Source organism: Phaenicophaeus curvirostris, chromosome 12 (genome assembly GCF_032191515.1).
Source record: "Phaenicophaeus curvirostris isolate KB17595 chromosome 12, BPBGC_Pcur_1.0, whole genome shotgun sequence".
Taxonomy (NCBI): domain Eukaryota; kingdom Metazoa; phylum Chordata; class Aves; order Cuculiformes; family Cuculidae; genus Phaenicophaeus; species Phaenicophaeus curvirostris.
Window position 1 is genome coordinate 4,544,560 of NC_091403.1, and position 26,803 is coordinate 4,571,362.

At 40.9% G+C, this 26,803-nt stretch overlaps 2 protein-coding genes across 5 annotated transcripts in view; both read right to left on the reverse strand.

Moving 5' to 3' along the window:
• Positions 1-2,038, reverse strand: part of LEO1 (LEO1 homolog, Paf1/RNA polymerase II complex component) — a 29,600-nt gene extending 27,562 nt beyond the window's left edge. For both annotated transcript variants that reach the window (XR_011338236.1, XM_069866363.1), the window contains exon 1: positions 1,933-2,038. Coding sequence is in view for 1 of the 2 variants with exons in the window: in XM_069866363.1 (XP_069722464.1) it covers positions 1,933-1,990 (58 nt within the window). In the remaining variant the exon portion in view is untranslated. The remainder of the gene's footprint in view (positions 1-1,932) is intronic.
• Positions 2,039-6,294: 4,256 nt separating this feature from the next.
• On the reverse strand, positions 6,295-26,691 carry LOC138725438 (tropomodulin-3). 3 transcript variants are annotated; one of them, XR_011338237.1, is made up of 11 exons: positions 26,629-26,691; positions 21,487-21,673; positions 19,914-20,070; positions 13,669-13,791; positions 13,004-13,093; positions 12,364-12,494; positions 11,084-11,191; positions 9,542-9,685; positions 9,044-9,188; positions 7,756-7,897; positions 6,295-6,989 (listed from the first exon to the last, which is right to left on the reverse strand). XR_011338237.1 is itself a non-coding variant. In XM_069866365.1 (10 exons), the coding sequence occupies exons 2-10, from the start codon at positions 21,610-21,612 to the stop codon at positions 6,958-6,960; spliced, it is 1,056 nt and encodes a 351-aa protein (XP_069722466.1). In that variant the 5' UTR covers positions 21,613-21,673; positions 26,629-26,691; the 3' UTR covers positions 6,295-6,957. The 3 variants fall into 3 exon arrangements, 1 of the variants encoding a protein (XP_069722466.1); XR_011338238.1 differs by lacking the exon at positions 26,629-26,691 and adding an exon at positions 26,526-26,600; XM_069866365.1 differs by lacking the exon at positions 7,756-7,897.
• Between the last annotated feature and the right edge of the window lie 112 nt (positions 26,692-26,803).

The window sequence follows — 26,803 nt, forward strand, 5'->3', positions numbered from 1 at the left end:
TAGGAAAAATTTCTTCACTGAAAGGGTTCTCGGGCACTGGAGCAGCTGCTCAGGCAGGTGACTGAGTCCTCATCCCTGGAGGTGTTTAAAAGATGGGTGAAGTGCTTAGGGATATGATTTAGTTGTGGACAGGTATAGCCGGGCTCGATGATCTCAGAGGTCTTTTCCAACCCAGGGGTTCTATGATACTAAGTTACCTAGAACAACAAAGTAAAATAAAATATCTACTAATAAATGCAGAGCCAATGAAAACCAAAGAAAGTGAAGGAAAACACAAAGTTTCAAACCACAGGATTTTTTCTAAGATTCTAAAGTTGTAGAAAGAATAAGCAATTATTCAAAAGTAAAGAAGATAAAATTTGAAATAGTTTGGGCTTATAATAAGTAAATAAATATCTATGGCTTAGGAGATCCTATAAATCTAAGGAGTCATTGTGTCTTCAACCCCCATGAGCTGCCTTGTGCTGTGCCCAGGGACCTGCATGAGCTGAGGATGCTGAACACCGCCGTTCAGAGCAGGTGAAAAAGGAACACCCGATTGAGAGATTATTACAGAAGCCAAGACAACCACTGTAATCCCTTCAACCAGGGAGTGTTCCATCATTTTTCTCCAGATGCTGATGACAGCTAAAACTATACCAGGGAATGACCTGCGCTCCCACCGCCTCCGATCCCAGTAGCTCAGGAGAGCGCACAGTTAAGCGCTGCCCCATGCAGGACTGAGACTTGCTTTCCCTCCAGTCATTGCTTGCTCCACTTTCCTTCCCCAGTGCCTGCTTGGCTCTCGCTCCCATTGCCCAGTGGGCTCCCCACTGTCCACTCCACATTCCTTCCTCATCGCCTGCTTTGCCTTCCCTCTCACCATCTGCTCCACTTTCCCCTCCAACCACCACCAGCTCCACTTTCTCCGCACTGCCCACTCCAATTCTCTCCAACCCCTGCTTGCTCTGCTTTCCCTCCATCCCCTGCTCCACTTTCCTTCCCCAATGCCTGCCTGGCTCTCGCTCCCATCTCCAGCTCCACTTTCCTTCCCCAGTGCCTGCTTGGCTCTTGCTCCCACCACGCGCTTCGCTTTGTCCCCATCACCTGCTCCACTTCCCTTCTCCAGCACCTGCTTGGCTTTTGCTCCCACCTCCAGCTCCGCTTTCCTTCCCCAATGCCTGCTTGGCTCTCGCTCCCATTACCCGGTGGGCTCCCCACTGTCCACTCCACTTTCTCCCTCACCTCCAGCTCCACTTCATAGAATAACCAGGTTGGAAGAGACCCACGGGATCATCGAGTCCAACCATTCCCATCAAACACTAAACCATGTCCCTCAGCACCTCGTCCACCCGTCCCTTAAACATCTCCAGGGAAGGGGACTCAATCCCCTCCCTGGGCAGCCTCTGCCAGCACCCAATGACCCTTTCTGTGAAGAATTTTTTCCTAATGTCCAGCCTAAATCTCCCCTGGTGGAGCTTGAGGCCATTCCCTCTCATCCTGTCCCCTGTCACTTGGGAGAAGAGCCCAGCTCCCTCCTCTCCACAACCTCCTTTCAGGGAGTTGGAGAGAGCAATGAGGTCTCCCCTCAGCCTCCTCTTCTCCAGGCTAAACACCCCCAGCTCTCTCAGCCGCTCCTCATAAGGCCTGTTCTCCAGCCCCCTCACCAGCTTCGTGGCTCTTCTCTGGACTCGCTCCAGAGCCTCAACACCCTTCTTGTGGTGAGGGGCCCAGAACTGAACACAGGATTCGAGGAGCGGTCTCACCAGTTCCCTTTCAACCATCGCTTACCCCGCTTTCCTTCCCCAATGCCTGCTTGGCTCTTGCTCCCATCGCCCGGCGCGCTCCCCACTGTCCCTTCCACTTTCCTTCCAACCACCGCCTGCTTCGCTTTCTCTCCCATCGCCCACTTCACGTTCCCCCCACCACCCGCTCCGCTTTCTCCCCCCTCACCCTTGCGCTCGGCCTCGGACTCGGCGTCGCTGCCGAACAGCTCCTCCATGTCGGCCATGGCGGACGCTCCCGGCAGCGCCGGCGCCGCGCGGTGCGGGGCGGGATCACCGCCCCCTGGGGGCGGGGCGAGCGCGGGGCAGGGCGGGAGCACCGCCCCCTGAGCACCGCCCTCAGCTTCCAGGCGGCCCATGAGGGCGAGCGAGGGGCTGTAGCTCTTTCTCTGGAGCGAGTGCAGAGAAGAGCAACAAAGCTGGTGAAGGGGCTGGAGAACAGGCCTTATGAGGAACGGCTGAGAGAGCTGGGGGTGTTTAGCCTGGAGAAGAGGAGGCTGAGGGGAGACCTCATTGCTCTCTACAACTACCTGAAAGGAGGTTGTGGAGAGGAGGGAGCTGGCCTCTTCTCCCAAGTGACAGGGGACAGGACGAGAGGGAATGGCCTCAAGCTCCACCAGGGGAGGTTCAGGCTGGACATTAGGAAAAAATTCTTCACAGAAAGGGTCATTGGGTGCTGGCAGAGGCTGCCCAGGGAGGGGGTTGAGTCATCTTCCCTGGAGATGTTTAAGGCACGGGTGGACGAGGTGCTGAGGGACATGGTTTAGTGTTTGATAGGAATGGTTCAACGCGATGATGCTGTGGGTCTCTTCCAACCTGGTTATTCTATGATTCTATGATTCTCTATCTCCTATTCAAGGTTATGCAGAGAGCGGGAGGCAGCTCCAAAGGAGCAAGAGTTTTGACTGTCGTGATGTTCATAATAACATTAAAATCAGGCCTTGGAAAGTTGACAATATTCACAGAGTCATCGAATGCCCAGGTTGGAAAAGAACTTGGAGAACATCAAGACCAACCGCACCTCTCTGCTACTCAGTGCTTCATCTCCCTGTCTTTTAGGCCCCTCCAGGGACGGGGATGCCACCGCCTCCCTAGGCAGCTGTTCCAGTGCCCAAGAACTCTTTCAGTGAAGAAATTTTGCCTACTGTCCAATCTGACCCCCACCCCGGTGCAGCTTGAGGCCATTTCCTCCTGTCCTCTCACTTGGGCAAAGAGACCAACACTCAGCTCTCCACAACCTCCTTTCAAGCAGCTCTAGGCAGTGCAAAGGTCTCCCCTCAGCCTCCTTTTCTCCAGGCTAAACAACCCCAGCTCCTTCAGCTGCTCTTCCTAAGACTTGGTCTCCAGCCCTTTCCCCAGCTTTGTTGCTCTTCTCTGGACACACTCCAGCACCTCAATAACTTTCTTTAAATGAGGGACCCAGAACTGAACACAATAGTTGAGGTGCCAAATACAGGTGCACAAGTTTTCTGCGAAACTTTATACATATGCATGTTACGTGGGAAATATATTCTGTAACCAGCTTTTGTCTCGATGATATCAGCACCGTGGTGGGGGCAGCAGAACCATTAGTGGATGCAGAGAGTGGTGCTAGGGCCAACAGTGCAGGTGGTTGCAGACAGCGCTGCACACAGGCTTTCTCCAACACTGATGTCTAAGGAGCGTAAGCTCAGCCCATCCCTGTTTCTCCATTCAAGGCAGGGCCGTCGGCTGAGAGAGATGAAATCTCATCCCTTGTGTCTAAGAAAGGGATGTTTGTCTTTACAATGGCAAATGTGCCTGGAATAATGGTGCCCAAAGCCACAGAACAACCCACCCCATTTATTCTTTACTTGCTTGTGTCACTCCTTCCATGGGCTTTTAGCTGCCAGCCATGTGAAAATCATTTCCCTTTACTTCCAGAAACACCACTCAGTCACTCACCTACTGGAGAAGAAAAAGACATAAACCCACAACAAAAGAATACAGTACTTTAATAATTCAAAACTTTTACTGGTTTACACTCTGACAGCATACAGTGCTGATATGCTAAAACACTCAATGCATGTTTCCTGAATGGAAATTTAAAATGAATACTTGCTCGTTTGTAGCTTACAAACAGTATTACTCAAGCTGTAGAGAGAATCAGGCTATTTCTTTAAAATATAACAGTGAATAGATAATTGCTTTGGAATATAGGCTATGTTTCCATCCTTAACTTGAACCAACAGAATCAACATATGCAGTCATTTGACTTCTGTATTAAACCTGAAAAATAATTAGGAAGAAAAAAGTATCGCCTCTTTTGGAAAAAAAGCCTTGTGTTTATGGTAGCTGGTTATCAAAACAATACCACTTCTGCACTCAAAATAATCAAGTCATACACAAGATCTCATTACATGTGATAGCATTACAGAGCGTTGACTTTCCTTGTTGAGACTGGCTACAGACTGAATTCCTTTATTTATTCCAAAAAAGATACACACTGTAGGCACAAAAGAGATTGTTGCAGCTGTTTCATGCACCATGCCAATTGCCTCGCAACAATTTGGAGGACAAAACCTTTCTGGTTGAAAAGTACCATTTTCCATGCATAGCCTGCCAGATACCTGTTCTGAGAGTGCCAACAAGCAGTCAAATATTTCACTGCTCTCTACAGAGCTAAAGAAACTATCAGGGTTCGCTATTATCATCTGTGACAGGACACCCAAGAGTTGCATCTTAAAAGCCCCCGCCTTTCATTGGAATATAAACCATTAAGCAGCTTGACTTGATTTAATAAAGTAATTATTTGGGTTATCATTTCCATAATCCAGATTTTCATTTCTCTCCGTCTTCAAGTAGGAGATAACTGCCTAATCTTGTTAGATAATGATAAAATAAGTCATCATAGAATCACAATACATGAAAAATTTCATGAACATGCAGCCCTTCAACAAACGAAGGAAGGCATTTCAGCTTTTTTTGACACAAAGTTATTACGGTGCCTAGCAAATACAAAGTAAAGAACAGCTTTAGACAACTCAGCACATGAAGTGCTCTGGCCACGTTTACAGCACTGCCTGTAAAAAGTCACTTAATTCGCACATTATCTCAGAATTTCAATTTCAAATCTAAAAGTTCTTGAAAATTAACAGAAGCCAAACCCAAAAGAAGCCCTTTCTGTTACTAGTCTGATTCCTTCGAGTTGTTCTGAAGCTAGAGCATATATAGTCTTTGGTTTTAACAGAACTAATTCCAACTTGCTTTTCAGAGCACACATTTATTTGTAACTATAATAAAAGACTGATTTTGAAACAGGAAAGTAAATGTTCTTCCACAAGTATAAACCAGTTATGTACATCCTCTTTGAAGGCACTATAGTTTAATACACTCTGTACAGTTGCAGTAGAATTTGAAGTCCAGAATACAGTCTGTCTTTGAAGATCCAAAACAGGATTTGCAGCAAAGTACAACATGGGCACAGTGTCAGAGTTGCTCTCATTTTTATAGTATGTACAACCTGATGTAAAAATCTCAGTCCAATATGTTTTCTATGCATGAAATGCTCACCATATTACGGTCCCCTGATGAAAACAGTTGTCAGTTCAATTCTCTGTTGCTATAAATATAGCTGAGCAGTTCTTTAGAACATTTTTCTGAGTATATGATCTCATTGACGAAACCAGTACGGTACAAGTCCAAGCAGACTTACACCAAAAAGCCTCTAGATTTTCATATTATTTCAAATAAGTCTACTGTGATTAGGTACAGAAGTTGAAGTAATTCTTGTTGCCTTATTAGTCTGCTGAGATATACGCTTGAAATACTTTAATAATAACTACGCCATAGTGATTTGACACTGCATATTGGTTAATTTCTGCTTGTTTGCTGTAGTGTTTCAGCATCAACACATAAGTAGAATAGAAAAATCCTTTCTTAAAAATGTTACTTCATTGCTTTATTAAAAAACCTAAAGATTTATATGAAGTACTAGTAGCTTAATGCAACTGCTTGAAAAAAAGGATTTTTTCCATTTGCCAGCAATTTAAGACAGTGGTTTTACAGTTAAGGCTGCTTCTTCACGAAGGAATTTCTTCATGATGAGGGTGGGGAGGCCCTGGCCCAGGTTCCCCAGGGAAGCTGTGGCTGCCCCATCCCTGGAGGTGTTCAAGGCCAGGTTGGATGGGCCTCGAGCACCCTGGGCTGGTGAGAGGTGTCCCTGCTCATGGCAGAGGGGTGGAACTGGATGATCTTTAAGGTCCCTTCCAACCCAAACTATTCTATGATTCTATAATTCTTCTGTACAGAATTATTCAGAATTTAACAAATGCCTGTCTAATACATTCTTAAGTATCAGTTTCTCTAGAAGTATATAAAGTTATTTAGAGAAGCCAATATAAACTAAATAATGATGATTAGCACACAAAATCAGTCTAAAAATATATCCAGTTTAGATACAGAGCAAGATACAGTTATGGAACATTTCTAAAAACATTAAGGACTTGGGTGTAATGGAAACACTGTCATTTTGCAAGGCTCCTACTTTTACTTTTTCTTTTGCAAGGCTTCTACTTTTTTATTAGTCCCTCAAATCTCTTGGAAGACATCCTTAGCCAATTTATTTTTGTTTGGTTTAAAGGGATGTCTTTAAGCACAGATAATCACAGTATCAAGAATGAATCAAGGAAGAATTACAAATCAGATAGCTGTGAAAGATTTCTTTTCAGTGCATATGAACAGGGCTGAACCACTCTACACAATGAGTCCCGCTGTTGTGTGAAAAATCCCTTATCACTAATGCATTGTTTTCAAGATTATACACACCCCTTCACGTAAATAAGCACCCCCAGATTTTCTAACAAACATTTCAATTGGGTCATTATCTGCCCAGTAATCTTGAATATCCCATTCTTGGACTACATACAAGTACACCATTGATTGGCAATTACAATTTTAGTAGAAAGCACAGCTGAAGTCTTGAAATACAAAAACATTCTTAAAAAAAACACTCAAAAACTGCGGTACAGAGACTGGTGCAGTTTCTGTTCCTCAATCTCAAAAATGTGACACATACCAGCAGATTATTAATAAAGCTTTACTTTAAAAGGAATGGAGTTTCCAGTCTTTTCCCTTCTAACCCAGGTAACTGTAGTTCAAGATTGTCAAAGCCCACGGTGATGAGCATGCCTTGACTCTTGAAATCTCCACACAGTTTTGACAACAACAGGACTTACTAGTTGTCTCCTTCAACCCTTCTCTTTCGAACTGTAACGAGACAAAAAAAGTGTTTCACTATTTTATCATTGTAACTACTGTTTGTATTTCTACAACATCAACAGTTTAAGGAACCATACTAGTCCTTCCCTACTTTGCCACAAAGTTTCACATAGTACAACTTACGTTAATTAACACTTAATATTATCCATGATTTTAAGCTTATGCTTTAGCAGTGCTTATTATGTTATTCATGAAAAGCTTCAAGTATTTGAGGAGAGACTTGCAGGGAATATTGATCATTTTATGGTTGGTAAACAGATTTAGATCACATTTTTGTTTACATTGCAGTTTTCTAATGGTGGAAAATTAATGTACATGGCTGTACATGAGTTTTGCAGTATACTTAATACGATTTATACACTTCGCAAAAGATTTGATGTTACGTTCAACAGCTTAAAACATTCCATTTATTAATAAAAACCAAACATTTGTGAATAAAATCACTCACATGCTGTTTAGACTTAAGAATATGAAAGACTGACTGAACGACTGGAGTTTTACTCAATATTTGTAGTATTTTTAATTGATATTTTCTTTTTTCCCTAATTAAATGGTGTTTTCCTTTTCTGTGCCAAGACAACAAATGAAGCTAAAGATCTAAGAAATTATATAGGGCATCTCCACTTTAGATGCTCCAATCATGCAGTTAAAAACAACACGAACACATTTGCAGGCAAAGAAAAGGGGAGTAGTACAATGCAGTGTAAACAAGGGAGAAAGAAGATCTAAGCTACTTTTTTTGCAAGAAACGTACAAAGACAGAAATGAGAGACTTCGAACATCTCAGTTTTCAGTACTCAATGCCCAACTGGGTATTCAGGATAACCTGTCTCTGTAGCTTCATGGCTCGAGAGATGAAAAGGTATTTGCAGAAACTTTTACTTGCATACTCCAGACTAAGAAAGCAAAGAAAAAGAGGCAAGATGTCAATAGAAACAGATTTCCAACAGCCTCACATTAAAATGAGAACAAGTGAAAAGAGAAACCTTAAGAGTAGAAAGACACCTGAAGCATTATGACAAAAGTATAAAAACACCTGGTTTAGAATCTATTTTGACAAACAGTTATGCAGCGTCTGAGTGCCTTTCTTCTCTCTCTATGCTCTATTCTGTTACTCCTCCTCCATCTTGTCCAGAACTGTTTTCCTTCACATTAAGCTTTACTCAGAGGAGAAGCAGATCTTTAAACTGAATTTGAAGTTCCTATATCGTTCTGTCCAATGTATTTCTGAACTATTTCTAGACTGCCTGGTTCATTTTCACACTGATGAGATGTGTAATTCTTACCACAAAGCATCTAAACGCAAAAAGTTACATTAAATGGAGCTTTAAAATGTAATTATATTTAAATAGATGGAGCACATTATCTTGTTGTAGTTGAGAGCTTCAAGTATTTGACATTCTTATACAAACGATTTCCATTCACATGCTATGATATTAACTAATTTTCTGCTGGTCCATTTAGTTAGGATTCTAGCAGATAAGCTCCAAAAAAACTTACTGCAGCAAATGAAGACGCTACTGCTACCAGCCGCCTTTAAGAGAGGCAGGGAAGATACCTGTGCATGAACAGAATGATAAGCGAAGAGATGATCCAGTCCCAGCCTCTGCACGTGGCAGTACGTTCAGTTTCCTTGCTCAAAGAATCCAAATGAGACTGGGTGTACTGACACTGAAGAGGCACTCAGCACTATGTATTTCAAATACCGCTTTTAAAGAAACCACGAACCTTGTCCGAATAAAACTGAACAATCAAACCATTATTTCCTCTCCCTTTGCCACAACTCACATGGAATTTGAATGTTTTTGTTCTAGACCGTGCTAAAAATCCTCAACTCCTACACCTGAACACTCTGTAAAGAATAAAAGAACATCAAGCAGCATCAGAAGAGCAGGAGCGAAGCACAGGAGAAATTTGAAACTGATTATCCATATTTTGATATCCTGGTTATACCAACAAAAAAGCAGAAAAAACAGATAACTTTAAAACCTGTGCTAACCCACACATTCATTTAGGAGTCACTCCCTACTGACAGGTCTTACCCAAATCATTATTTTTTGTAATAGCTGCAGCTGCCCTGGCTCGAGGTCCCTGTTGTGTGAAATGGTATCCAAATTTGAGGATCTTGGTGTTTTCTTCAAGCATCTTGGCGATTTCTACTTCTGCAACTGTGCCCAGCTGCTGCCTCTGTTAAAATAAGAGGTATACAAAGACAACAGAACTTATGCGTATTCACCCTAAAAGAGATCACTTTATTGTATTAGTCAATAAACAAACATTTAACTGCATTTTGATTAATCTAGAAGGCAGAAGTTCATAAAATATGTCTGTGCGCTTCAAAGCATAAGCAAGCACAGAAGTGACCAGGAATCAACTTCAACTGGATGCTTCTGAGAATCTTAAGGACAATCATTTATGGATTTATTAATGTATTTAAAAGTAAAATATTTTGGGAAGTTTCACACAAGCTGCCTTCTAAAAACATTCAGTCACCTAGGATAGACTGATTTTAATTCTGGTATTTCTACTGCCTCACTTACCTGATTGTCAATTTTGATCTCTGTCAATGTTTCATTGTCTTTCAGTGCATCGACCAGTGCCAAAATTCCAACTCCGGTGATGAAGTTTGATTCTACGTTTAAACTTTTCAACTTTGTGTTTACTCTCAGCATCTCTGCAAGAGCCTTTGAATGCAAGAAAGCATCACTGAACTTTTTGGTTTTGCCACAGTACATCACAGAACACAGTGAGAGCCATTTCCACTAACTAGTTCAAGAGGAACAACAAGTCCATGGGTGCATGGTGCAACTTTGCAAGTTCTCACTTCTTATTTGAAGTAAGTCTTCATCTAGGCATTATCTACATTCCTTTTTCGAGTAGTGTTTAGTCAAGGAAAGGCCTCTTGTTACAAAGCAAAAAGCTACACAGAGTATGAATTGTCTGAAATTAGCATATTGGACCAGTTCCACTTTGTAAGCCCTCACAGCATACAATGAGTAATGCAAAGCTGCTAAGTAAAAGCCAAAGAAAGGGCATTAGTCAACTGAAAGGAGAATTAGATATGGTTAATTTGTAAACAGGAGATCTGACTTTCAAAGTGCTTGTGTTACAGATTTGGTAGGCAAAGGTAAAATTTAAAGCTCTAAGCACAGTACCAGCATATAACTAAACCCGCTTTTATGGAAAAGGCACATATCTGATCTTATTGCTGATAAAATAAGAAAACAAGATCTAGGAAACTGTTGAGGTTTAACATAATAAAAAACATAGCCTTCAGTGTTAGTGCATCAAGTCACAAAGTAAAAAAACCCAACAAAACCACAAGCCTTTATAGTTTATTACAAAGGTTTCAGTTTTCCTGAAAAGAAACTTTTGAATTGACTCTAAACAATGCGTTCCAATGTTCATTTGTTCATTTAATGGAGTCTTTCAAACTAGTTTTCTGTCTAATATGAAATTAAAATAAAGGCTAATGCTGTTCTCTAACTTCTTTATTTGAAAATAAATAAGGTACCAGATTTAATTCATCGTAGGAAAAACAGGACCTGATGATACATACCTAAGTTTTGATTGTGTCAAACTAGATACCCTGACTAATATTACGCTTTATACATCAATGCTCCAAGCCTATGGTAGCAGCAACATCAGAGAAACAGATATTTTACAACTTTCTTCAACTAAGAAAAGATTATGAGCTTTTCCAGTCCCCAAACATGGTTCTTTAAAGTTAATTTTGCACACAGTACTGGCTCATGGAATGAACACCAGGAACTAAACAATCGGGAAAGAAAGAAAAACAGGAAGGAAGTTTGCAAAACGAAAAATCATGGAGAAGGGACTGGAAAAAAAAGAATTCTCCCTCATCTCATACATCAGATCCACTTCTGCATATTAGTCAACTAGTATTTTAACAACTTTGATACAACAAAGGTTTGTCATTGAAAACATACTTTACAGCACAATAGAATTTAATCATTTTTATCCCTACATGTTTAAACAGGATTCAATTAAATCTCTTATCATTGTCTTTCCATCCTAACTTCCCTTGCACCTCGCTGAAGCATGATAGCAAGAGTACTTACAATAGCAACAGGATCGTTGCTTCGGGTGGCTGCAAGGCTAAAATTCTTCACATGCGTGTTGGTTTCTAAGGCTTTTGCAAATTCTTTCAGCGTTGGAATTGGTATGTTCTTGAATTAAAAATAGCGTTTCAGTCTCTTGAGATATACATAAGTTTATCCCCTCCCCACCAACTTCTTCCATTACCATACCGAAATATTAGCTATCACTGGTCTTCAGCAGTCTTGAAGCAAAGGCCTATGTGTGCAGCAAAGCTATATGTAAGATGCAAAGGCTATTTGAGTCACCAACAGTATGAAGCAAAGTCATCTTTATCACATTGATGCCATTGTCACAACAGGAGTGTTAAAGAGTTAGAGGACTTGAACCGCTGCTGAGCAAAATTTACATGAACTGAACATCCTGCTAACTATCAGCATCAAATTAACCTTTCACGAACAAAGAGATTTAGAGCTTTAAACTGTGAAACCATTAGCATTTCATTCTCTGTGTTCTATTAATAATAATTCTAGAATTTGCCAATTTATAGTTTGATAATTTTTACAGTGCAGTAGCAACCACGTTTAACCAAAATAATTTTAGATAATTAAGGCAGCAAATTTCTCAGTTTATTATATCAGAAATCTTGTTCTGTTGCCTTTCCAGGCATTTACTTTGGCTGATATTTCTCTATTGTACAGTTTTCTTAAGCCACGTCATTTATTTTCTTCCTTTAGTAAGGGTAACAAACCGCTTAGGCTGCTAGCAAGGCTGCAGCTAGCAGCCTGTCACTGCTGCCTGCACAAAGTCAAGAATGCCATAGTTCTGTTTTCTTTCACACAAATATACAAAAGTTTCAGTCATGTTTAAAAACACAACTGTAATGCTTATAAGCGGAAACTGCCCTCGTTGCCAACAGCTCCTTTGCACAAGAATCAGAGGGATGTCAGGTTTTGTTTGCAATAGCAGTAACAGAGAACACGCTGCTCCATCGAGGACAAAGCATTCAAAGTATTAGTGAACTCCACAATAGTGATCCCCTGGAACTGTTGCCAACTTGGCAGCAACAGAAATCTAGGCTGGCAGTAAGAAAATCACAGACTTTTTAAATGCACATTTGGCTAAAGAAACCAAGATGGCTTATCGGTTTAGCTCCAGGTTTCTGAGATTACACATACTGCAACACTTAACAGAAAGGCTGCTGTACTTAAAATAAGCCTGCCATGCTCTCTTGTAGTTTTACAGCTCAATGTCTTCTACTGAGAAAAAGCAGCATATTTACTGTAGGTTTTCAGGTGATTACCTTAATGTTATTTAGGTTAACTTCAACAAGACGGGGATCATTATCTTTAATCCTTTGCAGTGTTTCCTCGACATTTGTGGGATTTGGAGGTTCATCAAAAACAGGCAACATTTTTTCACCTTTTACTATATCTGAAAAGGCATTTAATTGTAATCAAACAGGTCACATACATTTACTGTGAATAAATTATTCATATACTAAATATTTACTGTATTTAAAGATTATCAGTCTTGCATCTCTCTCCCACCCAAAAAGAATACTACCCTCTCCCGACCATATTTTCATCAAGCTCAATCCTTTTCCAAAAGTCCTCACAGCCTTTCTGCTTTTCTTGCATACCAGCTTTTTTTCAGAAAGCGTGAGTTGAATTGCAAACACAAACATGAAACCTAAAAGCCAACACACAAATGTATGTTTATGCTTACTTTTATTCTCCCAAAAATACATTAACTGCAGAACGGATTTTAGTGTGTATAGATATATTTTAAGTCCACCCTTGCCAGCACTCAGCTAGCAGAGTTGTAGACATGCATATTTCCAATTCAAGACTGAATAGTCTATAAAGAATGTTAGTGGGATAGAAAATAGTTAATGCTATAGCAACTGTGCAGAATAAAGAACACATTTATCAAGCACTTACTTGAGAAGCTGTCTTTGTCAATCCCATTACTGCTTCCTACTACATCACAGAACTGATTGTTTGTTATCAAGTTGGACATTCCCAGTATGGCTGTAAAAGGAGAAAAAGAAAAAGAAATTACTGTTTCTGCTGAGATGCAGAGTTCTTCTAAATAATAACAACTGATTGTAAAACACCCAGTTATCAGTATGATAAGCCATTCTGTCTATCAAGAATGTAAAGAAAAATAGTAGTAAAAAAATTGATTGTAGACTTATAGTTGGTTTTCACATCTTGGAAAGATTTGATGCTTGAACTTGGTGAGGTCAAATTTCAGTCACAGAGTTCTTGACTGAAGCTTTAGGAACACAGGCACTTAGAAACACATTCTTAAATGCAAGAAAAAGCAGTGTGTGCACAACAAAAAGCAGCTTGTCTAAAGAATGAACTTCAGGGGGTTGAGTTTGAAAACCTTAAACAGGCCAAAGTAACCTACCTTCCTATAAACTATAACACACCAACCAAGGCGATATGCCACAACCAAACTGGCTTAAAACATGTTCTAGTTTCCATCACAACTGCAGTTTGGTATAGTCACATTTCAGATAATAAATGCACTATCATGCTAAATACAGATCTTTTTTGTCAAAATAGGCACCAGCTCATTCATACTTCAAAATACTAACCTGCAAGGTCACCTAATTCTGTGTCCGTGGCACTGGTCAAGGCTTCCTCTAGTTCTGGATCCAGAGAGAATTTTTCTTCTGTGTAAGACTGTACAGGCTTCTGCTTGGGGATAAATATCTTTCCTGGAGAAAAGATAATTACAAGTTTGATGTTACTTTGTATTATGTAGTTACTTATCTTAAAACTTTTCTGTACTTAAGGAATACATATTACATTTAGTAAATCCTGAGAGAAGCACCAAGGATAACATAAGGAATGAAGTTTCTTCTGTTTGTTCTTGAAAGTCAGAGATGAGAAGAGCATAAGCAGGAATGTAACATTATTTATTGCAGATTTTCAGGAGTCTATATCATTACTCCAATCTTACTTGTTTCTTGTAAGTATTAGAAAGCAAAATATAAGCCTGCATTATCCATTTTAAACAGCCTAGAAAAAGTGCCTGTAAGGAAAATTTAGTATCGCTTGAGAACCACGAGTGATATCCTCTCAAGAGAGGAAGGGACCCAGGCAGAATCGTAATCTGAACATGTCAAAAATAGAATATCAAAGAATCATCTGAAATCACAGACCTGAATATTCACTGCAGTCTTTCAGCATGCACACTATTTCTGATTTCAGATATTAACTCGATTTTGAAGTAAAAGAGTGGATGCCTGAGCTGCTTCAGAAAACCATGTTTTGTGAACAGCATAGAACAAGAAAATAGATTTCTGCACCAATGACACTTTTCTGAAAAACACTTAGAAAGGTCACAGAAGATTCAGTAGAAAAATGACCAGTAGTAATACCACATTCTGCACCAACTTCGTTGATAATTTTCCTTTGAAGACTCAGTGCTAATTCAGGAACCCACCCTCCTCCATATTCACAACTAAGAACCATTTACACAAATCATACTAACTCATCTCAAGTACACGTTGACAACCCACCATGTGCCAGAATTGGACCAGCTGGGCAGAAGCCTAAGAATTTTTTTTCCTCAAGCGTATCTTGTTACATGTTTGGACTAAGCCTAAGTTTAGCATTTTTAAATACCTCCCAGTGACAAGAAGCTTTATAGGAATGTTTCATTTTTACTTCTGGGAAATTCCAACAAAGTGGGATTTTGGTTCTACCACTTGTGGGAAGCAATGCCTGAAGTCAGCTCCTGTGCCCCACAGCAAGCACAGGCATAACGAAGTCCATCCACTTCTCTCTCTCTCTCTGTCTCCAAATTCCCATCCTAGATTACAATAGTCTGTGGTTTGTTTTCTTTTTAAAGGAACCTACTGCACTACCACTAGCACAGATTATAAAGCGTATCAAGATTTTCTCTGACAACACAGTCAGATGACCAAGATCTGTGGCTAGCAACACAGTATTTTTGTTCCTGGGTTGCTGTCTCCTTGGAAAGCTGTGTAAATGGTCATTATCCATATTCAGATGCAAAAAATAAATCTCCTTACATAACTGTACAGACTACAAACTGAAAAGCAGCTGACACGCATTGCCATCTGCACCTCCCGTTTGATGAACAGTGCATGTTTATGATGATACAGGATTTAATTTGCAAGTTTGGGTAGTAAATATTTAAGATTGTTTTGATGCAATTAATACAGTACATTTCTCCTCCCATTTTATTTTACCAGCATCATCTACTGGTGATAGATTAACTTTCAGCTTAATTGCAATTTTTAGAAGAGACATGAGAATATTTGACGAGATTTTCATTAACGGAACATGCTGAACAGCTCACGTTGATCTAGAGCCTTTCATTAGTTATGTTTGCATGGTTTTCCCTTGGTAAGATAGATTTCAGAGTACAAGAAAGAAGAGAAGGAAACTGTGATTTGAGCACCTGAGCCTTTGTTCATCCCATTTGCAGCATTAGTGCAGTAGGCAGCAAGTGGAAGAAGGAAATGGATCTCAATTAAACACAACTCTGTAAAACTGTATTTCAAACTAGATCTGCCTCCTGTCTGGTTCTTTCCACAGAACCCACAAAAATTAACTGTTTTTCCTGATGTTACTTCAAATAATTCTTAAATTCATAGGTTAGGAACTTCTAGTTTTAAACACTTGCTTCCTATGAGTAAAACTAAATTTATCCATACATGCTTGACTCTTAGGATAATACAAAAAGAGCATATTCAGTTTTTATTAAAGCAAAAATGTTAAAAGCCGCTCCCCACCAGAAATGTTCATTTCAGCCAACTCTAGTCATATGAACTGGGCCAGAAGCAATTTTTGTTATAAAACAGGTCACACCCTTATGTTTAGAATCTCTCATTCATTGGCCTCATCTCATCCTAGCCCAGAGTTCAGAGGTCACAACACACATATGAAAGCATGACCTTCTCTTCTCCGCTTCTCTCTTCCAGTTATAAACTGATGCTTTTTGAAGAGAGGGCCCATGTCTCTGGGGTCAATGATCTAACTCAAGGCCTGCTGCCAAGACAATTTAGTAATTCCCTTACCTCCTTACCAATGTAAGCTTTTTTAGAAAAAAAAAAAGACTACACATCTGTGCAGCCCATGAGAAGAATAGTTTTTGCAGCCCTCACGCGGAACTTTTCCAAATAGCAGGAACATGACATCCCCCTCTGCTGCCAACAAGGATACTGCAAAGATTAAGCATGACATGCAGAGGCAAATTTCAGAGATGTTCACGTCATTTCTGTAATAATTATATATTCTGGCCTTCTATGCCTTTAGCTAAGATCAAATGATGCACGTCCCAGGATTCATTCACAGACTTTCTTTGCTACAGATCAAACTTTCAGTTCCAAGTTCTACTCAATCATATTGCTTAAAAAGCAGAAACATCAGACACGTCTGTTGAAGCGCTCTAGACATTTCACAAGCAGACACACAGTATCTAAGGTGGGACTGAAAATCTCACAGAAATCAAGTCTGTTCAGCGTGGCCATCAATTGCATATTGCTGGTACTGTTCTCACATGTCCCACAGTCCTATATCCCTGCACTAGTAGGAAACAAGCAGCCACGACCTGCAGATCAGAAGTAAGTTTAAAATCCACTTTGCAGTCCTCTGTTTGCAGGAAAGGAATCAAATGTCACCTGAGGACAGTCAGATACAAGCTTGTATCATCAGTGACTTCATGAAGAAGAGTAAGCAATACCTGCTATATTCCTTACAGATCATGCTTCTTAAAGCTTCATCAGTCCATACGTTTATATAACCTGCAATTCATCAGTCACTAGGTTCTGAGCAGAGCAGCACCAAAAGAGCTCTAGCAGGTGACTACAGTTTCAGTCGAACAATATTTCCTGGGTGACAGAGCAGCAGAAAAAAAACAAAACAGCACAGAAACCCAACACTAAAGCAGAAGTTACTGAAATGCAAATCTACACAGTTCAAACATACCCAGCAGCAATGCAGAGGTAGAGTTGGAGGAGAAAACTACAATTAAGAGAGTGCAAAGGCTAGAAATGCAAAGCTTAGTTAACATAATAATTTGGTAATGCCTTCTACTGCACAGCACAAAGTACCGTATTGATTTTAGATATAGTTTTATCTCAGGTGCAATAATTCTCATCTTTTGCTGTTCCAAGAGAAATGGGAAGCGTTGGTCAGATGCATGGAACACACTCGAGGGCAACAGACTGAAGCTTTGCTTCCCCTTTGAGATGAGAGATCCCTCTCTGTGCCATATGCCTTGTAAAATCTTTATGACATACTTACGTACACAGATTGAGACAGAGCTGGTTTTGTTGAAACTATTACCACATTACCCTCATGAATCTCTTCAACAATGGTTTACTGCATGGTTCAACATCTAATTGGAACAGAATGTCACTTAAGTCATTAAATCATGTGTAAAAACAAAGTATGTTTTTAACAAAGCTTTTAGAAACAAAATCAGGCACTAGAAAAAGCAAATTGGAAGACAATTTCGGGATTGCTAAGCTTGACATTTCTTTAGCACCATTCATGTTCCTACATCAGAACACATTACGTGATTTCAGATCTTCCACATTCCATAGCACGTATTATCTATCAGTGAAAGAGATGCAATGTGGTTTTAATAACGTTACTCCAATACAGAGTACTTAACTGGGAAAGTGGATTTTCCTTTACACTGTAGTAGGGAAGCAAGGTTACCAGAATCAGTAGCAAGCCAGGATATATAAAATTAACCCAGGGTAAGCTGCTTTGATAAACCTGCAGGCCAAATCACTACAAAGGACATCAGCTCTACTAAACAGGAAAAGGAAAGAGAAGGATAGATTTTTTTCCCCCTTCTTACTGCATAAAAGGAGTAATTAGACGATCATCAGTTTTCTTCTGAATTAACAGGATAATCAAGCAAGATTTTCACCTGTTCCAGTCAGTTTCTCCATAATACATTTATCCAGCCAAAGAGAAAATATATAAACCAGCTTAGTCATTTGTTTTTTTTCAATATTAAAAAAGCACATTAAGATAAAAGTCCCCTCTAGATAAAAAATATCCCACACAAGCACCAAGTTTAGCTCTCCAGTCCCTTTCCAAGTTTTATATCCAGATAAGGATCATGATTTCTTGATACAAAAGATTGCTACATAGGTTTGCCATTTTTGTGCAAAATGGCCACAAACATGGCAACAAGCCAGAACTGAACCATAACATTACTGTGAGGGGACAAAAAAAAGGTTATTTGTTACCTACAACAAAATGAGCACAGCCTTCTTGCCTCCTCCTGCCCATTTAACGGGACAGGAAGTTCCATACTGAACATTTGTTTCCACATTTTAGTTTTGATGAAAGTAAGCTACATTTAATTTTTAATATTATTTTCTTTTCTTCTATGGCACTAAAATAAATAGTAGAAAAAGTTATTAAATAGCAACTCAGTTTTTAAGAGATAGGGTAAATTTTACTAACTAAATTGGTCTGACATATTGCAACATCCAGACAGACTGCTATTTAGTAATACTTAATTACATAAAGGAAATGACATTTGATCTTTCTTAACCAAGATCTGCATTGCAGCTGGACCCTTCTGGTTTTCTGCATGATTCTCACAGATTTTATCTACTCAAAAAAATAGTTTTGCTGCGTGCACATATACATAAGCCAACTTTAAGGAACCACCCATCTGAATGAAGCACTAGTACTCACTAGAAAAAGAAGTACTAACTAGACCAAACCTTCCGTGCCCAGCATTGTAACATCACAAGCTCTCTACTCCTTTAAGGAACAGAAAGAGATAAACATTGTCAAGTAACAGCTATGTTATACAGGCAGAGAAAATGCAAATACTCACAACAAATTTTTTACTGAATATATACCACCAGCACAATCATATTTACAAACTTGTAGATGAATGAAGACTCAAGTCTGAAACAAGCAGTGTACAAACACCGATGAAACAGCTAAAAGCTGCCTCCTATGCACACGTACCCAGGACAGAACTGGGAGTTTCTGTCCCTACCAATAGCGCATAGTAAGGCACGGCAAGTTTTGCAACTTTTGTTTTATGGGAGAAAAAAAACAGTCTTAGAATATTTATGATGAATGTTCTTTTAAAATTTTCTCCTGAAAAAGAAATTGCCTCCCATCGATTCAACAAGAAAACTAAATCCAAACAAAAAATTTAAAACTCCAGGCTTTAATAACATGTCCACTCATTGGGTCAACGTCCCCATGGTTTTTAGAACATAAATCACTGCCAGATTTTAAAGCTTCGTCCAACGTTAACTATGAAATTAATAATAACTATGCAATCTTATTAAACCTCTCAGTAAAGATACTAGAAAGACAACAGGACTGTATAAACTACTTACCTGGCCTTGTTAGCCTATGACATCTTTGAATATGACTGAGCATCTACCAGGACATCATTCCACTGCTATTTTTTTTAAATTCAATGTAGTGTTACAAACATTACTGTCTGTACTCGGCACTACAAGGCATATGCCAGAGATAATTACAGCATTTGTTATTACTGACACAAATTAGCTCTTACTTTGAGGATATCATCTCCATCAGAACTTTGCAATCATTGATGAGATGTTTGAGTCTTATTTCCTTCCTGTGGTACATGTAAACAGCACACCAGCCCCAGCCCCAAAAAATGCTTCAACAGGAAGCATCCCGCCTCTGCACAGTAGCACTCATTTGGAAACGCGAGTTAAAAAGTTAAACGTGAGTTAAAAAGCTTTAGAGCTGCCAATGCTTCAATAAACTTTGATTCACAGTACTTCTGGCTAGTCCACTTCAGAGATTTCATAACCACTTCCACCGGAAAGGGTGGCGTTACCTTTCTTTTCTCTTGTGAAAGGCACATAGTCTTCCCTGTCTTTGTGCTCAAGAGCCTGCTTCTCCAAATACGCAAGGAGTCTTTCCCTGTCAAAGGGACCTGAAGCCTTTTTGGTAGTCTGGTCTTTCTGTCGGAAGCCTGCAGGCAGAAGCGCATTCTGCAAAACAAAACGGAGCAAACAAATACAGCTTAAAGTCTGAGTAAGCACCAGTTTAGTTTCATTTGCCTCTTCCTACTCCCTCTCCCCAAGGTCAAAACCTAGTATACCATCCTTTTTCAGCACTCTTTGATCCCTTGCCAACCTCCTTTTTTTTTTTTTTTTGGGGGGGGGGAGGTTTCCAAGGTAATCTATTCTTTAGATACCAAGAATACAAATTAAAAATAGAGCACACTGCACTCTGAATAGCACAGAACCAATTCTTTAAGTACAATAGCTCCCAGCCCTAAATTTGCTAGTTACTTTGCAACTCTCTTCTAGAATGAACACTATTTAAATGAGCATTAGCAAGTAAAAGGCATTTACAGGTTAGACATTCAGCAAGACAACTTCTTCCTCCATCACTTACATCCAAGTGTCTTTAAGACAACTGCCTATATTATCACCTGGCATTTAACACCACATCGCTGCTTTTGACCTGGCTCTCAGAGTGAGGCGGTTTAGTTGTTTATTTTTGCTATCATCAACATACTTCAGCTAAAGAAAAAAAAAAAAACCAAAACCCCAAAACCCAGAAAAAAAAGGAAGATATTAACATGAAAAGAATAAATAGAAATTCAAACTATCCTAAAAGACAACCAATCACTTCTGCCAGTTTGCCAAAGTAAATTAAAATATCAATATCTTGCAGTGCAACAAAATAGGTGATCATAATGTTCTTAAGTAATACCTGAACATCAAGATTAAACTTAATCCTGGTCCTATCAAATCAAGAACAGAGAATCAGTACATGAAAAACCAGGTCATGGACTCTGACATTAGCTACAACACCAGTAGAAGACGTCTTTATAACAGAAAACTAAAATATGCCTTATTCAATACCCCGTGCTGACATAGCTTTTCAGGAGCTGAGTAATTATCTGTTTCTTCTTTGCAAAGTCAGCATGAGGACAGGAATAGATATAGGCTACCAGATACAAGACCAGGAATCTTTAGAAGAGGTTGGCATCCTTTCTCACCCATCAAACTCCAATGGAAAAGGAACAAAATAAAAACGGGTGCAAAAAGGCTGTTTACCAGATAACACTGGAAACAGGAAAGTGAAACAGACCTTTCTAAATAAACTTTCTTTTCAAGAACATGGTTAAGAGTGATTTTTATTTATAAATAAATGACAGAAAGCTCCTCTTGACAATCCCTTCTTCCATTTTCCTCTACTGCAGTTTCATTCACGTCACAAACAGGAAATAAAGAGTTCGAACATTATGTACACATACATATCTGTAAACAATATCATTAACAGACTAGGGAAAAGTTCTGTCCAAAAGTACATTCAAGTGAAAAAAGAGTCTCAATTTATTTCGGACAAGTTTCTGAACAAACGAAAAAATAAAACTTCTCTTGGCTGATACCTACTTCAGGGTCAAGATCATCCAAAACAGTTTCCAGTTGTTTCAGTTCTTCTTCTGAAAGTTTGCCAAGAATTTCGTCTTCATCAAGATCTTTGTACTTGTCCAAATCCTTTCGAAATGGGAGCGTCATGACTTGGGCAGTACTAAGTTGCTCAAACACAGCAAAACTCAAGTCTTATTCTTCACCAGATCTATTAAAAAAAAAAAAAAAGTATGAAAGAAATAACCATAGATAGGGTAAATATCCCAACTACAGCATCTTCAAACTCCAAACACATCTCTGAAGGGAAGGTTTTCCAGCATTCGTCTCTATCTGTTATTCCATGACAGACCACAAGTGCTTGGAAGCATCTACACCTCCTTTCCTCACTGCTAAGAAACCCATCCTGCTGTGCCCTTTTCAACTAATAACTAAGCTATATATATTTTTTCGGAAGTACACCAGTGTCCATTCTTCTTGACAAGAACTCCAAAGCCATAATTCCTACAGACCGCAGGGTGGGACGGAGGAGATACCAAGTATACCTAATATTTATGAGTCCAACTTAACACCATCGGTTTTTACAGATACTGCAGTCAAAAGAACAGTTAAGATGCTTTACGTTTATTATTGCTGCTGCTGTTTGAGATCAGTAAAGGAGAACATCGCTACAAACAAGTTAATTGGTTATTACTGACTCATATCCCTGCGTATTACCTGCCAAGGGAACAAAGGAAGCTTACTTCCCATATTACAGCACTAGTATTGAATTAACATTCTGTTCTGTCTGAGGAAAATTAAAATACTTCGATGAAAGGCTTTAGGAATACAGCTCCTAAGTAGCAGCACTCCAGTCGATCTCACTACCAAAAAAAAAATGTAATAGAGAACAGACTACACAACTGCTCATGAAATACTACACTCAGAGGAAACTGGGGTCCTCCAAAAGATTTACAGTCTGTGTAGTACTTCTCTCGGACTATAAGAATTCAGAGAACCTTCTTCTTAACAGTCACAATTTTTGAGTATTTGGCTTGAAAAAAAACCAGTTCATCAGTACAACATGGAAGCAGACAAGTCAGTTTCTCTCATTTTTCTGTAAAGAGTTCTGGGATTCTCCTTTTGTTCAGCCAAATTCTTGCTTCAAGTTGAGCACACAAATGCACACAAAAAATAGACACAAAATGCAATTTGAACGACTCTCTGTAAGTGAGCAAGAGCGGCTGTAAAGCATTTGGGGAACAAAAGCTAGATGTACACTTCCAGGCTCGTTTGCCCCCCTAATCCCTTTCTCTGATCTATAGGAATACTCAACACAGAGATCAGACATACAGCAAATGTTATTTGTTCTCTCGAACATAATAAAATCCAAGAGGAATTCTTAATTTCATGGTAAATTATGTCAAAAGATGGTTGTCTGGCTTCCTACGAACTGTAACTCATCATGCTGGAAGAGCCTGGACCTTTGCAAGAGGCCACAGAGCTGAGAACATCTGAGTTTAACGGGTGCAGAAAATGCAGAGGGTAGCATACCTATATTTTTCAAAGCCGTGTTCCAAAAGTAACCAAAGGATTGCCTCTACTGTCTAGTGCACAATCTCCTACAGCTTTCATAGTCTCCTGGTATTTGTTTCTCCAGGTGCAAAACAGCTGAAGGACAAGTAGCTGATACCTGCAGCAGACGCCTCACAACCTTCATGCAAACTTTTCATTCCCAGAGCCTTAATGTTTTCCCCTTCCTTACAATTTAAGACATTACACACTATCATAAGAGAAAAACATTTCCTGCAGCCAATTACACAGCATTGCTCGTGACTGGGCTGCACCTTCGGAATTCCACATGAGCACACTGTCACCTCCTACATTTCTGCATGTCCATTTGCATTCAAATACTAAAAGGTGTAGTTTTAACAGGTAATTTTAAGGAGCAGAATAGTTAGCATACTGTAGAACAGGGCTCCCCTTACTCTGACAGAGAGTAGCACTGCCTAGCTGCACATTACACTCATCTAAGTGACACTTCCTCTTCATGAATCGCTGCGAACTGCTGTCACCCAGAATTAATTACCTTTTATTTGCTGCATGGGTATGCTTTACACTGGAAAATCACCCATCCTTTATAATACATTAATTAATGTTGAGCTCATAGCCCCTAGCCTCACTCACTTTTATAATATGATCAAAGTAGCCATTTCAAATCCTGAGCTACTGCGCTCACACACAAAAGCAAAAAACAAAGCAGCAAAGCAAAAAAATCCACTATTTCTGTAATTGAGTCTTCACTTCAGCAGAGAACAAGAATCACATGAGGCCTGGCAGTTACTGATGAATGTTTTGGCATTTCTTTTTTCACAGAACGTCTGGATTTTCTTCACCTGAGAAGTCAATGAACAACTGCAGAAATTAGGAGACAGCAGTAACTTTACTTCAGGCCATTTTATAACTATAAATATTATATTTATAATCATCACCTGAAGAACTATCAAGCAGCTTTCACACACCTCTTATCTACAAGTTAAAATATGTTCATTTTCTCCTCTCTAAAAGTGTATTTTTCAAAACCAAAATATTCCAGAAATATTCTACATTCCAATTTTCTTTCAAAAATTCCTATTATACTCAAGAACACAATTTCTTGGCACCTAGCAGCAGGAATTCTTTAGAAATATCTTGCCCACAGGAAACTACAGTCTTGTTAAAGTCCACTGTAAATGGTTTCCATAACTTGGATTTTAAAATAGAAGTGACATCATGAAAAACAAACCAAGCCGGTTTTGGCCAGCATGTTTGCAGAGTTCACTTTAATCTCATTTGTTCCTTTGGAGCCTCCTTCCACCCAGCCTCTGGGTGAACCCAGCCCAGAGCAGGGGGGTCCAGAGCAGGGGTTCCACAGGGCTGTCAACAGTCCTGCACCAGTCAGGGCTCTGGGTCATCCCAGCTGCTCAGGGGAGCCTAATCTGAGCATTTCCCCAGGGACCCCCTACAATGGAAACAATTTTCTCTTCCAATGTGCAAGATTATACAGAACTGTTTACACGGTGCACTTGAAAAAGCTATCTTTATTTACCAAAGCTAGGGAAAAAATGAGAAAATATAAATATTACCATAATCCCAGCAGGTATCTTAGGATGGTTTCATAATGCCTCACACAATAGCTCCGCTGAAGAGCTCAATGCTGTTTTCTTATAAGAAAACTCTCGAGGGCCACCTGAGCCCTCCGAATTTCCTGCCTGGGGTAGGATACACGCAGCAGGTTCTCCTGCCCAGGGAACCAGCAGACATTCCCTAGCCCAAAGCTTTACAGAGCCAGCAGGTGGCAGCTCATCTTTGCGTATGCTTTTTGTCAGGGTAAATGGTGTTTTTCAGGAAGTAAGGAAGTCTCCAGGAAGTAAGGAAAAGCCATTCTGGGCTATTTTCCTATAAAAACAATCCCCAGGGTTCATTCTGTTCAAGGAAACAATTCACTAAGTTTTATAGATGGCAACTAGAGCTTCCCCATCTTCACTTTTGTCCATGCAGTAACCTGGACAGTGGAGTGGGACAGAACTACTGCAGAGTAACTATATGGACCACGAAGGTTCTTCCCTGATGAAAGAAATCAGAAAACACCTGGATTTCCAGTTCCTGCCAGCTCCCCCTCTGTGTCAGAGAGCACCTGGAACCAGGCAAAGCCCACTTTGCTTTTCATATGTCCTGTTTACACACAGAACTAGGACACGGCTGGTTTGCAGGCAGGGTGCTCTGAGTGATGGCTACACTGCCAAGCTGGCATTGTCCCATAAAATCTTACTCCTGTGTGTCTGTTCTTGAAAACCAGTCACCCCCTGCAGGGCTGCTTGGGCAATCACAGAGACAACAGAGACAGGAGCCCCAAAGTGAAAAATTCAGCAAGGTGAACAGGGCACAGGAGGTAGCATTTCAACACCCATCTCCACACCACTTCCAGGCACACTCATCAAACCAGCTGCACGAACGGTGTTATGATCCCAAACAAATACAAGACTGGGATAAGCTAAAAATCACCAATATCACACGTACTGGCTGCCCCGAGAAGCTCCTCTAGCAAAAATCACCACTCCAGCTGTGCATTCCCTCTCCCAACACGCAGGGCAGCACCACTGCACTGGGAATTACTGACCAGTCAGGAAGACAAATGTTTTGGCATTTCTTTTTTTTCACAGAACACCTGTTTTCTTCAACAAAGATGTACTTCCCATGGACATTGATACACAGTATCTCCTCCTACAGGCTTCCGGTCCATGCAAGCTATCTGAACATTTATAGAAACACTCAGATATTCGTAGCCATTACAGAAAAGCAGCAAAACTAACAGGACCAGAAGGGGACAGCAGAAGAAATTCACTTTATACCCATTACGTTAATTAAGGAAAACTTCTGAGTAGGAGCCCATTTCAGGCTCTTCCCTACATCACAGGCTGTCTTTCAAAGCTCTGTACATCTGACACAGCAGCAAAACATTCATCTTGAAGACACGTTCAATATATTACAGCAAATTTAAAGCATACAGCCAACTCTCTTGCACAGCACTCATCTTGCGCGTGTCTGCAAAGCAGCGGGCACATAAGCTTTCGGAGGTTTATACTGAGGGTTTAGCCACAAATTTCTCAGGAAAAGCAGAAATCCGAGCCCGCTCCCGCCGGGAGGGCCCAGCAGCAGGTCCGGTGCCAGCCAGCCGAGCGGGGACCACCAGCCCCGAGGGTCAGCAGGCTGTGGGCTTCCTAAGTCGTAGAAAACACAGGCAGCGAGCCGAAAGAACCACGCGAAGCGGATCTACAGGCGACGCTTTTAAAGTTACAGATCTCAGCCGCCACGGCAAAGCCTGGTGTGGGCTGAAAACCCAGCCACCCCCCGTCCCGCGGGCAGCAAACACCCACCCGGCTCCCCCGAGCCACGATCCCCCTTTCCCTGGGCTCTGAGGAGCCGCTCCCCGAGGCAAACACGGCTCCGCTCGGCACTGAGGAGCTGGGGGAACCGGCCAAGGGGCCGGGGCCCCTTCCTCCCCGCCCTCCTCCTCCTCCTCCCGCCGCGCTGTGGGGCCGCACCCGTTCTCCTGCGCTCTCCCCAGTCCCCGCAGCGGCGAGGCCGGCCCCGCACCGCCCGAGGGCCGCTCTCCGCTCGCCGTCCCCGCGGCCGCTCCTCACTCACCCCGGCAGCGACCCAGCTCCCTCAGCCGCGCCCAGCAGCGCCGCGCCCCGACCGCGCCTGCGCGCCGCCGCGGAGCATGGCGGGACTTGTAGTCCAGCTACAAGGCGCCGCGCCGCGCACCGAGCCTGCGCACCGCCGCGGAGCATGACGGGAGTTGTAGTCCGGCTACAGAGCA